Raw genomic sequence first — 17,966 nt, forward strand, 5'->3', positions numbered from 1 at the left:
GAGGTGGTTTTATGTGGTAGCGCAGTGTCTGCTAACTGTGGAAGGTGGTTTTGTACATGCTTAGATCATTAGTGGGGTGTCAGTCCCATTAGGCTTGTGGAAACCGTCACTGGCTACAATAAACAGATCTGCTGGCCGCATGCTCAGACTAGCAGGCGGCAGGCTCTCTCCGCCACAGTCCCGGGACAGGACCAATTCCTGGCCCATCTACGCCGTCCCCAACACACATATTATGTGTTTACACACACACACACACACACCCTGCTTTTTCCGCAGAACAACCAAGCATGCAATCAATCTACGCAGCTCCTCAAATGAAGGAAATGGCTATTTGATTTTAACCAGTGCAGGAGGGATTTCAAGCAGCGCGACAGAAAGAAATAAAGGCTGCTTTTATCCGTGTTGCCGTCTCACATTTTGACAAATCGTGGTATTTTTCTTACCGATCCTGGTAATTTGAAAAAAACAAAAAACTCCACGTTCCACTCGAAACACAAATGAATCCAAAAAAAAAGTGTCTCTAGTTACAATTTAGCAGCTGTCAAGAGGTTGGAAATGATTCTCTGCTGCAGGGCTCGCTATCTCATCTCTTAAAAATAACCCCCATCTGCATTTCATCAGGAGTCATCCTCAATTTATAGTTACACGGAACTGTAAATTCACTTTATTGCTGTTGAATCTAAAAAGGAGCTCCGTTCTTGAGAGACATTAAAATATCAGTGTGCACAGGCAACTCGACATGTTCAACAGACTGTCATCAGAATTTTTTTCTTCACCTTGCTGAATGTCCTTCATCTCCAGATGCAGGCTGGATATGAGGATGGCGACCGCTTGTGAACGCTTCGAATCCAGCAGCTTGATAATCTGGGAAAAAAAAAAACAGAAAGCAAATGGATTCATATTATTCGAGCATTAGTGGGATTCAGGGTAAAACCCAGAGACTGCATTTCAGTTAATACGGCTTAAGCTGATTGCCATATCTTAAATTAATTATTTTATTTTAGGTTAACAGGATAGTGAGTCTATATTTAGAGGAGAACAACATCATTTATGTACATTAACACCACATTGTATGATGTTGGTTTCAAATTTCAAGTAATATTACTATCGATTACTTTCAAATCTAATATGGTGTCTTGTCTCTACTCCAAACTATCGCTCGGATTTCTTCACGCCAATGTTTATGACCAATGCTATTATTTAAAAACACAGGCATGAAACAAAGTGAGGAGCAGATGGTGAACAAAACGTTCGGTTCAGCGATGAGAGGCCGGGTGGAAATCACTTAGTCACTTCCCCCGGCTGTGGAAGCAGATGATAGATGATGAGCGAGACAGAGAGCCTGAAGCACCAGTTACTCTAAGCAACCTGGGAATCATCTGGGTTGACCCAAACGACCAGACTAATCAACACACGTTGTCATAACCCATCATCGTGATGCAAGCGACTGGGAAACGCGGAGCACGCATACATGGCCGGGACACACTTTGTCAAGTTACATCAATGAGGGAGCAAAGTCAAACAGAAAAGCGCCTCCTCCAGTTTACCGAAGAACATGTGTGAGATATAATCAAAAAATATCAAGTCGCAGTGAAAGTACAAAGGCAAAAGTGGCACCATAAAAGGACAGTCTAGAAGAGCAAGCTTTTATAACAAACTATAAATTCACAGGATTTTTATTTGTGCCTACACATGGTCACAATTACTTATGACTGAATTAGCCGTAAAGCCAGAGCGAGTTTTGGCAAGGTAAAGCCCTGCTCTAAAAGTTAATGTGTCAGGCTTCTTCATTAGGTATTATGGCGTTGTCGGCTACTGGGCTGTCCAGTGGGAGCTGGAGAGCAGAAGCCTTAGAAGTGGGTATTGCATTACAGGGCGTTAGTGGGTGCCATGCTGCTTCCAGCTCTATTACCTGGATCACTGGGGATCTCCCACTCTGGGGGCTTTCCCAACACCTCTAATTAACCACTTCGGACGGGCCACACTAAAAGCAGGCCAGGAGCCCTTCCCGCTCACTGTGGCTGCAGAACTCGCCAATTAGCCTAAACAGTTACGTTAATGGGAAAAGACAACTGATGCTGGATGCTTGGTATCGGACACAGCAAACGGCTCGGAGGAAGCAGAGGGAGCCGTGTGATGCTGATGCTGAGACAGGTAGACGCCAATAGTTAACGGCTCCCTCCTGTGGACAAAAGGGGAACTCTGAGGCTTTCGTTTGAAACTGCTGTGGACACTCGAATAACACAGATGGGTCAAAAGGAAAGAGGAGAAAGGAGAGAGAGAAAAAGCGAGCGGCCTAAGAAAATAAACCAAAAGATGGAGGGAGACACTGGGAGTGTCAGCAGCTTGAGCTGAAGCAGGTGGCAGGTGGCTAGTTAGGCGAGGTGGGCAGGGTGATGCTGGTTCAGAGCCGAGCGGATAGTTTACACAACCACGGCTGAGCAGCCAGCCTGCTCCGCACTGTGACCGTCTGTCTGGAATCACCACGGGCAGATGTTAAAATAACAACTGGATCAAGACTTCCCATCAATAACCACCTACGATACACTCAGCAACCCCAATCTCACCCAGCGGTGTTAATCTTACACCCACTCTCCCACGTCACAGCCAGAGCTTCAAATATGTCTTTAATAAACGCACCATGATTGCTCATAAGTCATCCCCATAAACCGGTTAAAGCTGCCGTTTGTTTAAGGAGATCCGCTATGTATATACTTGATATGGGTTTGACTGATGTGGGGAGAGGAAATTGCTGTTTTTGTGTTTACTGATGTGCATATTTGCTCGCATACGAACTCAACAGCACATTGAGCTCGATTGATTTCCTCATCTTCATCCACCTCTCCCTCCCCTTCTAATCCCTCAATCAAGAATGCGCCGACATGCTCATCCTCTCCCCCACCACCTCTCCTATAGGTGCCCTGTCTTCATCGCCTCCTCTCGCCAGTGGAGCGGAGCCACATGCCTGCAATTATACACCTGGTCCGGTCTGGTCTGCTCGGGTGGGAGAGCTCTCTTCCATGTCATCTCCTCCACTTTGATATGCTAATCAGCAGAGAGAGAAGGGCTCCAGAGTAAACAAGAGCTTTGATATTTTTTTTTTTTCTTCTATGGCACACATGATAAAGATTAACTTACTCATGTAGGCATCGGCTGCATCCCCCGAGTTTCAACTTCTGGCGTGTGGACTTGTTGGAAAGCGGGGAAGTGGCTCATATGCATAATGTACACACACATTCCATTCCCGCCCACTCATCTCCTCTCGCCGCACACAGCCCCGGGCTGTGGTGTTAGCATGATCTGGCAACACTTTCTGGGCAAGTGCATAATGACTCGTGAGGACGTGCCGTCATCACACACACAGACACACACACACGTGCGTTTCAGCACACGGACACACGCACATCGAAACGTACACATGACGGCGCATACACAAACACACATAGAAACAAACAAACATGGTAATTGAAACACACTTTCTCTCTCACAGATTCAGTGGCAACATTATCACTGAATTCTGTGCTTAGGCGGCAGGTAGTCTGCATGAGTGTCCACTGGTATCAGTAGTCCTGCAGGGGGACAGAGACAGTCTGGCAGCCTTGAACTCTAGCCTTGGCAGGTATCCCTCAAACTTATGAGACTCACACTAAGAACACTCGACACTAGATATTAACGAGAGCCAATGACTGACTGTCGGTTGATTTATCTTTTCAAAGTATTTTATTTAAGGAAAATGGGAAAAAGAAAGTGACTATTCTCTATTTGTCTTAGTATCCTATGATAGGGAATTGAATAACTTTGGTTTTTGGATCGTTGGTAAGAAAAGCTATATGTTTCAAGATGTCACCAAGGGCCCTGCCACTTGTGATGGGCATAAAATAGGGATAAAATGCTAGGAAAATTGCTTTAATTGCAAAAAGAAAAGAAAAGTCATCCAATTTGTCTCTTTAACTCAGTAGCACCTCGTCTCCAACACTGTTCTCATCCCAGTTCCTCTCTCTTTCCCACCCGTTAACCAGCTGAACTTCTTGGAAGCCGTTATCAGCTGATGATTCAGAGGATTTTTCTCTCAAATGAGTATAAACTTTCAAGGATGAAAAAAAAATGATGAAGTAAACAACTTTTATTGTGAAGACCTTTCCAGCGAGTTGGACTCACAAGCTGGCTGAAAACAACCAAGCCTTTCACTTATTCACTTCCCCTCTTTAAATCGTAGAGTTGGACTCTGAATGCTCTCGCTGGCTCTTAGCACGGACCTTTATATTAAATATCTGACTTCTGTCTCATCACAGTGCTGGGGACGAAATGTCTAAACATAGATATCAGCCACAGGCAGTGTACAATATCTAAAGCAGATTATATGGGTCCTTCTCTCAAATAATAATAACACCAAATCTTATGTTGGACATGGAGTTTTTTGGATTGATATGAATTTGTCCCAACAGCGTTTTCATTAGTGGGGGTCAAAAGGCTGATGTAAGCCCAGACAGGAGACAGTTTTGTGTCTGGATCCGAGTTGGATCAAATGTTGGACAGTTCGCCGCTTTACAGTGACCAGACTGAGTGGAGAGATCTAAGGATGGAGATCAAGGACAGAGGAACACACACACACACACACACACACACACACACACACACACACACACAGGCCCTCTGGAGCAGAGTGGAGCCTTAAGAAATTGATCAGAATAGGGGATGTGTATGGATTTAGAGGGGACAGTCTGGGGCATTGGCCGTTTTTTAACTCCTCGGACGCCACAGTGAGGACCACGAGTCAGCCAGGATGCTGACACGGCGCTGGCTGCAGCAGAGTTGCAGAGTTGCAGCATTTGACAAGACGTCAACAAGTGTGTCTTTGGTGGGTTGGGGGACGGTAGATCAATCTGGCACAAAAGCACACCTTTGCTGACTTTTCTCGACTGGTTTAATCTATAAAAAAAAAACAACTAAACTTTGAGGCTTGCACAGATGGAAAAGATCAAAAGATCTGGCAACTGTAGGCAACAGTCTGGAGTCACAATCCATTTCTTCCTGGATCATCTTTTATTTCTCTCTTTAATTTAAGATTGAACATGACGGCATACAAAAAGTATTTCTTCAACACAGCTTGATAAGAAAGCACGCTAAGCTAACGCAGCCCTCAGGAGGCTGCATCAAGAGACAAAGTGCACAAACTATCCATCACATGCACAAAACAAAACAAAAAACGATTCATTGTGTTTTCCACACAATCAACGTCAAGGAAAAACTAGGACGTAACCCAAACTGAGGAGGAGTGTGTGGAGCAACTGACTCACCTTCTTAGTTTTGGCTTTCTTCTCGAAGGTGTCGGACAGGGGCTTCTTCTTCGTCTGCAGCGTGGCCTTGGAGAAAAGATCCTCAAACTCATTGGCGTTGACAATGTTTGGTTCCTCCAGAGAACCCCAGAGTGTGTTGTTGCTGCAAAACGAAGTGAAGTTTGAGTTTGTGATTTATGTCAATGCTGTTTCAATCTATGCATCTAAACTGAAACTCAGACTCACGACGACAGCGGCTCAGCTAAACAAATTGTGTGCTCTATTTGTGGAAGCGTATTTGATGTTTATTCAAGCTGCTCCACTGCTTTTCATTTTCCATTTCGCTGTCTGACAAAAACTTGGCAGAAAGAGAATCTCAACTTTAAAAAGCACTGTTTATGAGGGAGGTGATAAAAACAACAAAAGTTTAAGACAAGCTTGTTTCTGTAATAAAGGATCATTTCCAGCAAACGGACGAGAATACGGGAGGCGATGTTGTGTTTCAGAAGTTGCCGAGTAACATGGAATAAACAAATGGAGGCAGAATAAGGACAAGAAGTGTTTAAAGTCAAGAGGATGTTCAGGATTCAAGCACTCTGTTGCTGTTATCGTCACATCTGTCTATGCTTTCCTTCCTTCAGTAAAATAATAAAACGCACATCAAGAAACAGTAACAACTAAAGGTATGACGACACCTATAATAAGCTGCACATGCCTAACTACTCGTTTCCTATTATCTTATTATCACACGTCGCAGGTCGTTGTTTATCGACGTTACATCTCATCTGTGAGCTCATGAGACTGGCAGGTCAATCTCCCCAGAGAGAGAGAGAGAATCTGGACACAGCACACTAACACAAGCGCTGGCAGGCTTATCGTGGCCTAGATATCCGAACAATCAACCGCATTGCCAGCGACTCAGTTAGGGTCGAGTAAGTCCAATTGTTTCTGCGTGCAGTTGGTGAGTTTTCATCTGGGGCAGCCAAGAGGTTTTCATGTTGAAGACGTAATGATACTGTCCCGAAATCCGATCTTTAATTTTGCACTCCTGTCTGAGAGACTGTCTAATGAAGAGCCTCCGATTCTGTGCAGGAAACTAGCGTGGAAAAGAAAATTACATCTAAACCCAGAGAAATATTTCCATGCAAGACAACTTTCTAACTGACCAGATTAGGACAATAATTGAGCTTGAATCCCCCCAAAAGCTATGTTCCCTTTTCTTTCTTTTTTTTTTTTTTACTGCAGCTCCACGAGAAAGTTTGTCCTGCGTCCTGCTCACCGTACTTTGTGTTTCGGCTCACATTCAGACACCTGGCATCATTTCAAACCTTACACTGTCCCCCCCTCATAACTCAGAACCTCACACCGTTAACAGAGATCACACAGCTGATCCAGCTATAGTTACAAATCTGACCCATTTAATGCCCCTTAACTTGGCCCTTTACAGTTAAATTTATAGCCGACTTGAAACTGCTGCAGTGTAGTAAGTCCGTCCTCCAACGCTGGCCAGGACCAGAGAGCGAGAGCGAGAGAGAGAGCGCGAACCACCTCAGTTTCTCCCACTAAGCCAGCCATGGAAATACAAGGCCATAAAGCTGGGAGCCTGGCACTCAGGCAACGACCACAGCAACTGTAAATGGGCTGGATAATCCACTTACAATTACAGAGTATCTCAATAGGGCCAGTAGACGAGAGAGTGTGCACCAACCATATCTTTAATATCTCTTTGAAGAGGTGCATTCAGGGCCAAACTAAGACCCCGTTAGACAAGGGCCGATGATGCCTAGAGCTTCATTAGCTCGGGGATAACACTTTTTAAACCTCACTTTGATGACATTCTGCAGTAATCCACCAAACAATCAGTGAGGAAAATCCAGTTATTCTACCAATCATTACAGTAATAAATAATAAATACAAACAGGAGCTGAGGTAATGCTTGGCCTGGACTTTCTGTAGCCTTCGGTTTGAATTAGTTCCGGGAAAAGAAATGCAAGTGGGACAAACCATTCTGTGATTTTTGTGAGCTACTAACGATTTAATCACTGCTACTTAAAGGATAATTAGTAGAATCTCAGTCTTATTTTTGTAGTTCTGGCCCTTATTTTTATATCTAATTAATTGTTGGTAAAAAAAACGTGTGCACACAATTATGGTAAGTACGGTAGGTCAAAGTTGAACCAGGAAGTCAGTCTCTAAACTGAGAGAGACGGTTACAACGGACAGTTTGGAGAATAATTCTACCATTTTCCTTTGATTTCTTATTAACTCCGAGTATAACGTTGTTATTACAAACTGGCCGAAACACTGAAAATATGACCCAATCTGTAATCCAACACACTTATCCTTTAAGAGCAGTATGAGGGAATTTAAACAATGGTCCACATACTTGTTGTCCTCTATCTGTATCCTGGTCCAGTACAGAGGCTTCATGGGACAGGCTGGCTCAACGGCAACTTTCCGTGGGGCCTTTTCCACCTTCTGGAAGAAACCGAAGCCCCCCATAGGGGGAGGAGGTGGCAGGCCTCCGCCTGGAGGAGGGGGAGGAGGAGGACCAGCTCCAGGTAGGCCAGGAGGAGGAGGGGGAGGTGGTGGGGGTGGCGGACCACCTCCAGGGAGTGGAGGTGGTGGAGGGGGTGGTGGCGGGGCTCCAGTGGTGCCTGGCAAAGGGGGAGGAGGAGGTGGTGGTGGTGGTCCTACGAGGCCTGGTGGCAAAGGGGGAGGAGGTGGAGGTGGTGGTCCTAAGAGGCCTGGTGGCAGAGGGGGAGGAGGTGGAGGTGGTGGTCCTAAGAGGCCTGGTGGCAGAGGGGGAGGAGGTGGCGGGGGTGGGGGTGGTCCAGAAGAGCCTGGGGCCGTTTCAGCTCTTAGATTTAGTCCGATGGAGTCCAAGTTGAGTTTTTTGGGCACGTTCCGGTTGGGGCTTTGAGCAAGCCCGCCGCCGTCCCCCGCCGGGCTCTTGATGAAGGTCTCCCTGTCCGTCTGGATACTCACGGTGCGGAAGGTCTTGGGTATCAGGTCGTCTGTGGACACAGCAGCGTCGCGAAGCTCGCCCCGCTCCTGACCTGTATTATAGCCCTTGTCTCTTTGCATCTTAGCAATGACTCCTTGCAGTTGCGATATCAAGACAGCATGCTCACCTCGCAGTTCGAAGATTTGCACCTCATACTCGGACTGTTAGGAACAAGAGCAGAAAGCCAGAGACAAAACCAATGCAGAGTATCAGAATCTTCAGTCACTTTCCATCAAATAATGTAGTAAGACCATATGTTTCCTCAAATGAACTTGGATGAGAGTGTTTGATTATTCATCCAAAGGCCTACATCAACGTGACTCTTGGTTAAAAAATTACTTTTTTCAGCTTTTGTTTTCAACTTAATTCGCATTAAGTTTTTTCCCCAATCGGAGGTCAATATGCGGTCTGATCTCGTCCAGTTTTCATGTGACATGTCAAACAATGAAAAAGATGCCCACCAAAGCGAAGTATTGATTTGATACAGAAAGTAAATTGTTTTGCATTAAATCTTGCACATGTTCCTTATTAACGTGCGTCAGTTTAGAAATAGCATTAGGCACGTTCCCACTCTCTCTCGCGGGCCGACTGCGGTGCATGTTTCTCAGTGTCAGCATCAGCCCTTTAAAAAAGGTCCACGTCAAATTAAAGGCTTTAAGCAGACAAGGCTGAGGAACCAATTCTGAGGTCAGACGTTTTCAAAGAAACAGCCCATAAAGCAATTCATCAGTGGTACAAATGATGTAATACGACCACAGCTATGTTCTTTTGGTTTTCTAAGGGTATCCAATAAGATTGACTCTTGATTAAGTTGACGGACGAAAGAAAAACACCTGTGAAACACTGTTCCTGACCTTCGCTTTTGATGAATGACACAGATGCATTTGGATTTGGAATATTGGAGACAAAGGAGATGATAAGATCTCTGAATGTGTGTTTGGAAGACATTTGGAAGTAACAATTATACATCATTTTTGTCTGTTTTAGATTTTTTTAATTGACAGTGCAGTTTTAAGTCAAAGCGTTTTATAAGATGTTGCCTCTATTTATATAATTTATGTCACTTCAATAATTAACTTTATTTTCACTTTTTGTAGAAAACTGCTGAAGGTCCCATTAAAAGTCACATATAAGGGACATTCAGTGATTCAAAGGTTTTATATTTTCAATAGTTTACTCCCTTCTTATGGTAATATTATTTTTCTCTGAGCCTCATCTGAGTACTGGATTACATATACAATATTTTGAAGGCACACTATATTTAACAGTTTAAGAGTCCGATTTTATTTATTTCCAATTGAACCTATTTACACAGTTTTTTGGTAACAATATTGCTTTAAAACTTGAAAAATATATAATTTAATGGACAGGTTGACAAACATTTTACATTCAAAAATCTTCAACACAACACTGGGCAACTTCAAAATCTCTGAAATGTTAAAGCTTCTACTGCTGCAAGTAAATGTTCAGCACCAGTCCAGCTGCTGCACTTGAACATTTCATGCTTGCTTAGTGCCATCTTGTGTTCAGTAGACTTAGCTGCCATGTCAGGCTAGATATTACAACGTATTAAGTGCCTTATAAATGCAACTAAAAGTGCTGTTCATGTATGTCTCCCACACATGCATTATCATTACAAATGCTACATGTTAGTTTGTTTCTGTTTAACATTTGTAAGGACTTCCTTACGTAACTTCTGCCCTCACAGAGACGCCCGGGCTTGTTTTCTCCAGTGTGTAATATGTATTCAGTCAGTGTGTTCATAAAATGTCTGCTAAATAACTTGATAACTTACATGCATCCTCTCCAGATCTTCCTTGCACTCTCTCTTCAGCTGCAAGAGCGCAGCCTGGTGCTCTGAAAGGATGCAGAACAAGGACACAAACTCATTCTGCTGGCAGTTTAAATTTATTAAATATATACTGGAGTGTAAATCACAGCTCATTGTTGTTTTCTTAACTATTCATAGATTGAGAAAACCAGGTTTGAGATTTATGTTTTCTTGAGCTACTGGCTAAAAGATTGTTACAGTAAACCATTATCAAGCTGATCTGCAAGACAAGAGACGTACAACAACATGTACTGCTGGTTATTGGTAAGATTCTACAGAAGGGTGGGTCACTTTCAATCTGAAGTGCCATATCTGCAACTCAACCAACCGGTTTTAAATGACACTGCTGGCACAAATGAAAGTCCAAACAAAACATTTTGTCAGGGCAAAACACGTGAAAAAATGCAGATCTGTTGGTTCTAATAAAAGGATGGCATGGAGGTGAAAAGATCACCCACAACATAATTCTCCTAATGTTTTCTACTGCGAAGTTGGTGATGAAGTGCAATATCATACCTTATCCCATCTCGTGTGACTTGGTATCATGAACTACCAAGTTGCACGGTGTACACCACAATGTCTCGTCTTTATTAAAATGACTGTGGGGCTCATTGTTACACTTCTAAGTCTTTATTCCGATTTATAGTGAAGAATAAAATTCACCAGCATAGACTAACTAGTAACAATGATTATTCTGAGTCAATGATTATAATCCGTCTGATCATGAAAATCAAGTAAATATACTGACTCCACTTAATAGTCAATTAGTTGCGCAATTTAATCAGCACTGTAATCTAAGGCCCTACGTGTGTGGTGAATACCAGACAAGTGTCTTAAAGAAATGCCGATGATGTGAATGTGTTGGTGTGGTCTATATGGCTCACACTGGACTTTTGCTGTGCTTCTGAACTTCCACACACTATTCTCTAATACAAGAGCAAAGCTCGATCGTAGAGCACCAATCAACAAAATAATCCCGGGTTGCTAGTCTTAATCTATTCTCTGGGATGAAGCTTCACAGAACACCCAACAGCTGTTTTCACTGCTGCAGCTCCGCACTACCCTCTTTGAGTTACACGATTTCACTGTTCCCGGGAACATGAAAGAAAAGCTTTTTACTTTGTAATGTAATCAACCCCTCGACAGCCGTGCGCCTGTGTGTCATTACACCTTTAGAGTGCAAGAGGGGCCAAACATGGCATGCTGCCCAGAGTATACTCGATTAAATGTTATTTTTACTTGCAACACGGCAATGCCGTGGTGCAACAAAACAACAACCACACAAACAGCAGACTTAAGGAGTAGACACAGCCTCACTGTATTTAAAGGATGTGTTACACCCTGCTGCCGATACTTAGCTAGCTCTACACGACTTGTATGACTTGTTGAGTAAAGTGGGAGTGCTCGAAGGTGTGACTATTGTTTCACTGTGAAGAGATCCATTCAAAAATACTATTCTGTACATACTCTATCCGCAATGGCCCTTATCCACAAAGCCAAGCATCGTGAGGTTTGTCAGTGTAAGTTCGTGATCCTCTGTCAGTGTCCCTGGGCTTTAGGTGGAAAGACAGACAACAGTGTCTATAGAAGCTTGAGGTTCTTACCTGCCTCGGTGTATTTCAGCCCCACCTTCTCTTCCTCATCTTTGGTTTTGGGTGGGGGCCACACAGACTGAAGACGCCCCGGGGTCCGGTCCTCACTGTCGGTAGGAGACATGAGCTCCGTCTGTGGGGAGAAAATACATGCATCAGCGTGGACACTGGCAATGCAATGATACAGCAACAATTTGCCTCATCATTTTCTTATCATCTATGTACAAACCAAGTGTGCAAATTAAATTTCCAATAACGAACAAAATATGAAAAATAATTGTGATGTTCATACATTAGCTTCTGCGGCACTGTTAAGCTCCTTTCCAGGGGATTTGGAGGCTCTCTCAAAAATAGACCTCAGACATTCCTTGTCACTCTTGATTTTCTTTTTCACTGCGTCCACATCCACGTCTTCTGTTTTTTCCTTTTTGACAGTTTTGGGGCCAAATAAGCTCCTGAAGGTTTCGTAGGCCAGGTCTGAAGTTTTCTTCCTCTCCTTTGAGGATGTGGAGGTTTCTGGTCCAGAAAAAACCTCTTCTCCAGTCTCAGACTCTTTTCTGCTGTGTTCAGGATCCCCATCATGCCCGACGTCTGACGTTTTGGTCTCATCGTGGTTGTCTAGGTTGAGCAGCTGACTGAGATGGCCCATCGCAGTGCTTTTAGTTTCCGCGACAGGTTTAGGCTCCGCCTGTTTTTTGGTCGGAGAGGTGGCCATCTTCTGCTTGGGGATGAGCTTGGCTTTGTTTACCGTCCTTTTAAGGCTGAGCAGGGCCAAGTCGGCATCCTTCTCCCTCTGCTTGATCTCTGACATAGTCTCCCTGTCTTCCCCCAACGCTCCTTTCTTCAGCACCCGCAGCCCACTGAAGAGAGCCGGCATCTGAAAGGAAGGGGGGGAAGAGAGCGAAGTGCCCCTGGATGGGGATGAGGTGGACGAGGGTGCAGTGGATGAAGCTGCACGTGGTGTTACTGGTGTCTTTGGAGCAGTTGTATGCTGTGAGGGAGAACCGTTACTGGGCTGGATGTCTCCTGGAGACTCTTCATTAGCAGATGACGGCGGCATGGGGTTATTAATCCCTGTTGGGTGATTTGTGATACCAGCAGAGTCCGACTGCTCCACTGGAATGGAGAATGATTGGACTGAAACTTCAGGAGTCTTCGGGCTGGAGGGAACAGAGGAGGACACCTGGCTGGAGGGAACAGAGGAAGACACCTGGCTGGAGGGAGGTTCCTCAGCCCCCTTCTCAGCTTCATGCGTCTCCTCCCTCTGCGTATTATCTAAATCCTCCTTTAGAGGAGAGGCTGTGGTAGCATTATGACCTGAGGCCTCCAAATCCAGATGTCTGGAGATAATGGAAGGAACGGGCAGAGAACAATCTATGCCAGCCAACTCTTTGCCTTCATCTGTCCCTACATTGTCTTTACTATTCTCTCCATCACCAGATGTTTCTACATCCAAAGACGCTGTGACGGTGCTCTCCTTGGGACTGCGGCCATTTGCCTGTTTGGAAACTAAAGAGTCCAGGGGTGTCCTAGAGTTAGATCTGCTGACGAACTTGTTCGAATATAGAATAGCTTCTATGCGGGATCTCTCCGTAAGTCTGTGTGTTCTGAACACAGGCATTTGGTACTCGACCTCAGTGGCTTCTTCCATCTCATCGCCATCACCATGCTCCACTGTATTATTATCCTCCTCAGGTAGGGTGGGCTTTGACAGATTAGTGCTGCTGTGGGCCGCCTCCTCGACCTCATTTTCCTCATTGTCCATGTATGTTTCCACCCGAGTGACCTGTACCAGCTCTAGATCAACTGCTGTTTTAACTTGGTCGCCAGACTCCTTGCCGGTTTCCAATGATTCAGCGCTCTGCCCTGTATCACAGGAAGCAGTCACATTATCCTGACGCATACCTTCCCTCCCTTGGAGATCGTTCTCGCCATTAGCAGTTTGACCGCCTTCAGGTAGAAGATTCTCTTCATCCGACAGCTCCTTGAAAGACGTCAGCACGGCCGACTCGGCGTCTGAAGAGGCATGTCTGGTTCGGCTGAGCATACTGCTGAAGACATTCAGGTAAGAACTGGCGGGCTGCTTCCCCGGTCCATCCGAGTTATTACTCAAACTGTCCATTTTTGCTCAAAGCTCCACACGAACTGAGAGTAAAGCGAGAAAAAACAAAACGGGTAGCAGCAAAGTGTCAGTTCAAAGTGTAGCAAAAGGCCCCCACCTCCAGTTATCCAAGTTGCTACTATTCCACTCCCGCTGGCTGGGACAAAAGGCCTTTGTATGGACAAATCTCTCCAGCTCTTCTTACCACTATTCCTGTATTCCTGTTTTGTGAAAAGCAAACAGGTCCCACGTAGTAGACTTTCATAATATCACAGTGAGTCTACTACTGACTGTATGTTGTCAGCAGTAATGTTCACCCTCCTCTGTGCCAATAAGGTTCCCATGACGCTGCAAGTGAAGTCAAGCTGTTCAGTGGCTGGAAGCATGTCCTGCTGTAATCTTCCTGGCAGAGTATAGTTCACCTGCCTTTCACAAAAGCATTCCAGACTCTTCCGACAAGTTGAGTCGTAGTATCCATAAAGTTGTGGGTGATCCTTCTCTATGTGCCGGTATACACACTGGAGTCCATGTACTTGTAGTTGATCTCTGTCTCCTTTACCTTGTTTCTCACTTTACATTAAAGCCCTGTGGTGCTGTCGTGTGAGAAAAAAAGAAAACTCCACAGGTTGGGATAAAGAACGTGTCTCACTGGTCTACCCAGTCTAGGGGACGCCCTTTCCCTTCTGGTTCCTCCCTTCCTGGGAGGGGACCTGCAGAGCCTGGCAGTGCAGGTGTCTGATTACCCCTGCTCACTTCCTTATAATGGCTGCCGCAGTAACAGAGTAAACACAGAGGAGGAGTCAGTCTGTGGTCAGGTGGAGAGCTGCTGAGGTCCATTAGCCCAGCATTGCACCATTAAGCGGTGAGCTATTGCAAAAGACAGGGTGATTACTCAGCCTTGCTTTAGCCAGCTCTAGCTAATGTGCTAAGAGGCCAACATGTGATTAGTGGCTCATGGACAACCAGGCAGAACAGTTCAGTAAAACAACAAGATTTTGATTTTCACTTACCGTAAATCTCTACATACTGAACGCTGACAGCTTTAAATTAAACTATACCTTCTGTTTGGAGGCTTATATGAGAAAATAAAATGGCACAGAAAAACAACTTTTATAGTGTCTGTCTTTCTCTAACTTCTGATGATTTGTATACGTCAATAAAGAAAAACACTGCATTCTTCAGACTGTGGTTGCCCCAGCAACCCAAGGTGGTCCTCCATGAATGCATTCCCTCAGACTGCCTCAGTGAGCTCGGTCTAAACATGGAGGTAGCTGGACTATACAGGCTGCTTTTCTAATTTCAAGTAAAATGACTGCCCTCAATTAAACATCTTCAAATACTAACGTCTCCCCCGTCAAAGGACCAATGACTAATAATTAGTTATGTTGCTACAAGAAACAACTGGAAGAGAAATCAGAGAAATTTATATTTTTAAAGATTCAAAATAGTGAAAATGGAGCCAGAACTGCATGGATTATGCAAATGCTGGAAGTATTTATTTATTACCGTTTTAATTTCACGTTGGAAGTGTCTTACCAATAAAAACCTAAATAAAATACAGCACTCGTAATTGCATTTTTCTAGGAAAGGCGTTTATTTTTCCACCTCGTCTGAAGAACGCCATGAATAAAAAAGGGGCTTCTACGGCCAAGGATTTAAGTTATGCAATAGGACTCACTTTATCTCCCACAGAGGTCGCACTAGACAAAAGGCACAACTGATGTGAACGCAGCTCTGACACATATGAGCTCAGAATAGAAGTGAAATCATTTATTCACAAGTTACAGATCATGCCAACACTACAGACCTAAAAAACTATCAAGTCTAACCCACATCATTGGATTGTGCGTCTCAACCCTTTGTGTCCATCTGTGACAACACACTGAGAAAACATCATGAACGTTTGAGGCGTGTGTCTTTCTAATGACATGACTATGGAATGACAGTGACAATGAAGTATGCGAGTTGTCACTTTCACAACAATACAAGTTAGACAAGTGTCTAATTCTGTACAGCATGGCCTTTATACTGGTATGTTAATAGATTTTTATCACAGGGCATTTACAAAACAATGCGTGACTTGTGTTGATACACTACCCGCCTAAATCCACACCCAGGTAATTGCCCCATCTGCCAAAGGAATGAATGACCTTTGCAGACAACATAATGGCATCTGGAAAGACATGGAAATAGTTCACATCATGCCAGCAATGGTAGATTTAGATGTGCACTTAGACCGTTCTTAAATTATATTCCATTTTAGCATAATTAAAACCTCCAAAACCTGGAAACAAACAACGCACTGTTTTTTTTTTTTTTTAAGAAGACACACATACTGTACAGTAGGATTACATCAGTCACATGTTCTGAAGCGAGCAGAATATCCTGTGTTGCAACTTCTACTGCTTAACAAATATAAATCACACTAATTACTCCTAATAGCCTAAAACTTTCAAAATAAGGTTAAAAAATGTTCAGAAAATGTAACAAAGGAAGGAGAGCTGTTCCTGTCTTTGCTCTGAACGACAAAGGTTTGAGTGGAGTGATCTCGTTCAGTTTTGGCTCAAGACCATGTTATACAGATTAGAATCCACGACCTGTTAATCCATTTCTAAGAATTCATGATCAGGTGGTTAAATGCCCGAGTGGAAAGAAATCCCTTTGAGTCCCGAGAGGTGGGAAATAAAGAGTGCTATGGTACGCTGCTCTGTGTGTGAAAAGACACATTACAGCTCATTTTGATCTGTGTGTGTTTGTGCTGCTCGAGGGCCCTCACCGTGCACTCCAGCTTGGGACAGTAGGGCGTGTCACCAAGGATGTCATCCTCCGGCGGTGTGATGCGTAGGAAGTCGAGGTGATCAGGGCGTGGAAAGCGGGAAAGGGGCTCATGAGGGTCATCACCATCCAGCATCCAAATGTCATCATGACGCAAGAGGGAATCCTCTACACAAACAAACACACCAACACCACAGGGTAATCAACGCTTTAACAGGTGTGGTCTTGTGTGATGAGGCTAAATAGGCAGCACTGACTGAGGCTGTGTAACCTGCGCGGGGAATAAAAGCGGAACCAGTTAGAAAGCAGGCATCAGAATCTCTTAGCATCAAGCAAGAGAGACCACTGTTTTGCTGCAGGCTCGAGGGCAACAGTCTATTTTTATCTGCACTTAGCCGGCTCTGTTCCCATCGTCGACACCAGCAGAAAGCCACACTGATCCAATAAGGAAAAATGGCTGCAGAGCACTAGCATTAAAAGCAGATCCCGTTATTGATTTGCATTGAAGAGATGCACTGCAACAGAGCCAATGCCGTTGTTCAGCATTACCAATGCACTACAATAAGGTCAGCTGTAGATAGGTGTGTGTTTAGTCGCCCAAAGGCCCTGAAGGAGTGAAAATACAGGACTTCAGATTGGGGAAGACTGCCCTCTCCTGACCAGGCAGTCACACAGAAGGTGACGAGTGACATTTTAGAACATTAAGCTAAAACCGGATAAAAGTGCATTTTAAACTTTTAAATAAAATGTCTTTCGTCAGTTCCGTTTATGCCGCAGTATGCTGGGGAGGTTGGATTCATTCCATGCATTTCAGAGCACCTGGCCCTTAATATTTACTGCTCAGTGACACAATGCAGCCTCAACCTGAAGAACCTCCCTCATGCGCTGTGCCCCGAACACGTCACATGGTATCCTGACTTCAGGAGCCAGGATAGTGCCTCACACATGCGCATGAGCAGAAATGCAATTTCAAATTCTTCTAACATGTATGGGAACATGATAGCTTATATCTTGGCTTGATGCATGCAAGAGTCAATGTGCACTATTTAGTATGCCAGAAAAAAGATTTAGTGTGTGCCAAAACATATTCAAATGTAGAATGTCCTACTGCATCCCGTCACATTTTGCAGTATGCAAGCCGTACATACTTTGTAAGGGCAGCCACAGTACGTACTAAAAGTAAAAAGAAAAAAAGGCAGTCATGCAAGAAAAAGGGCGGAACAGTGCAAGAGAAGAGATATGAGACAGTGAGGCAAAATAATAAGGAGGTGGAGACAGAGGAGAGAACATAGTGGGAGTGAGAGGGGGGAGGGTACACATCTTGAAGCTCGTTGACCTCAATTTCCTCCAGCTGTAAGACATCACTTTGACTTCTTTGGGGAGA

General features: G+C 44.3%; 1 protein-coding gene across 1 annotated transcript in view; it reads right to left on the bottom strand.

The window, feature by feature from the left end:
• The window catches only part of LOC116383363 (formin-like), a 39,057-nt gene extending 22,481 nt beyond the window's left edge, over nt 1-16,576 (bottom strand). Inside the window, exons 1-6 of the mRNA XM_031847137.1 lie at nt 11,999-16,576; nt 11,719-11,839; nt 10,079-10,140; nt 7,663-8,444; nt 5,298-5,439; nt 777-864 (exon numbers count right to left, since the gene is read on the bottom strand). Coding sequence (XP_031702997.1) covers nt 777-864; nt 5,298-5,439; nt 7,663-8,444; nt 10,079-10,140; nt 11,719-11,839; nt 11,999-13,828 — 3,025 coding nt within the window. The 5' untranslated portion in view covers nt 13,829-16,576. The remainder of the gene's footprint in view (nt 1-776; nt 865-5,297; nt 5,440-7,662; nt 8,445-10,078; nt 10,141-11,718; nt 11,840-11,998) is intronic.
• Between the last annotated feature and the right edge of the window lie 1,390 nt (nt 16,577-17,966).

Source organism: Anarrhichthys ocellatus, unplaced genomic scaffold (genome assembly GCF_004355925.1).
Source record: "Anarrhichthys ocellatus isolate YVR2014 unplaced genomic scaffold, GSC_Weel_1.0 scaffold7, whole genome shotgun sequence".
NCBI lineage: Eukaryota > Metazoa > Chordata > Actinopteri > Perciformes > Anarhichadidae > Anarrhichthys > Anarrhichthys ocellatus.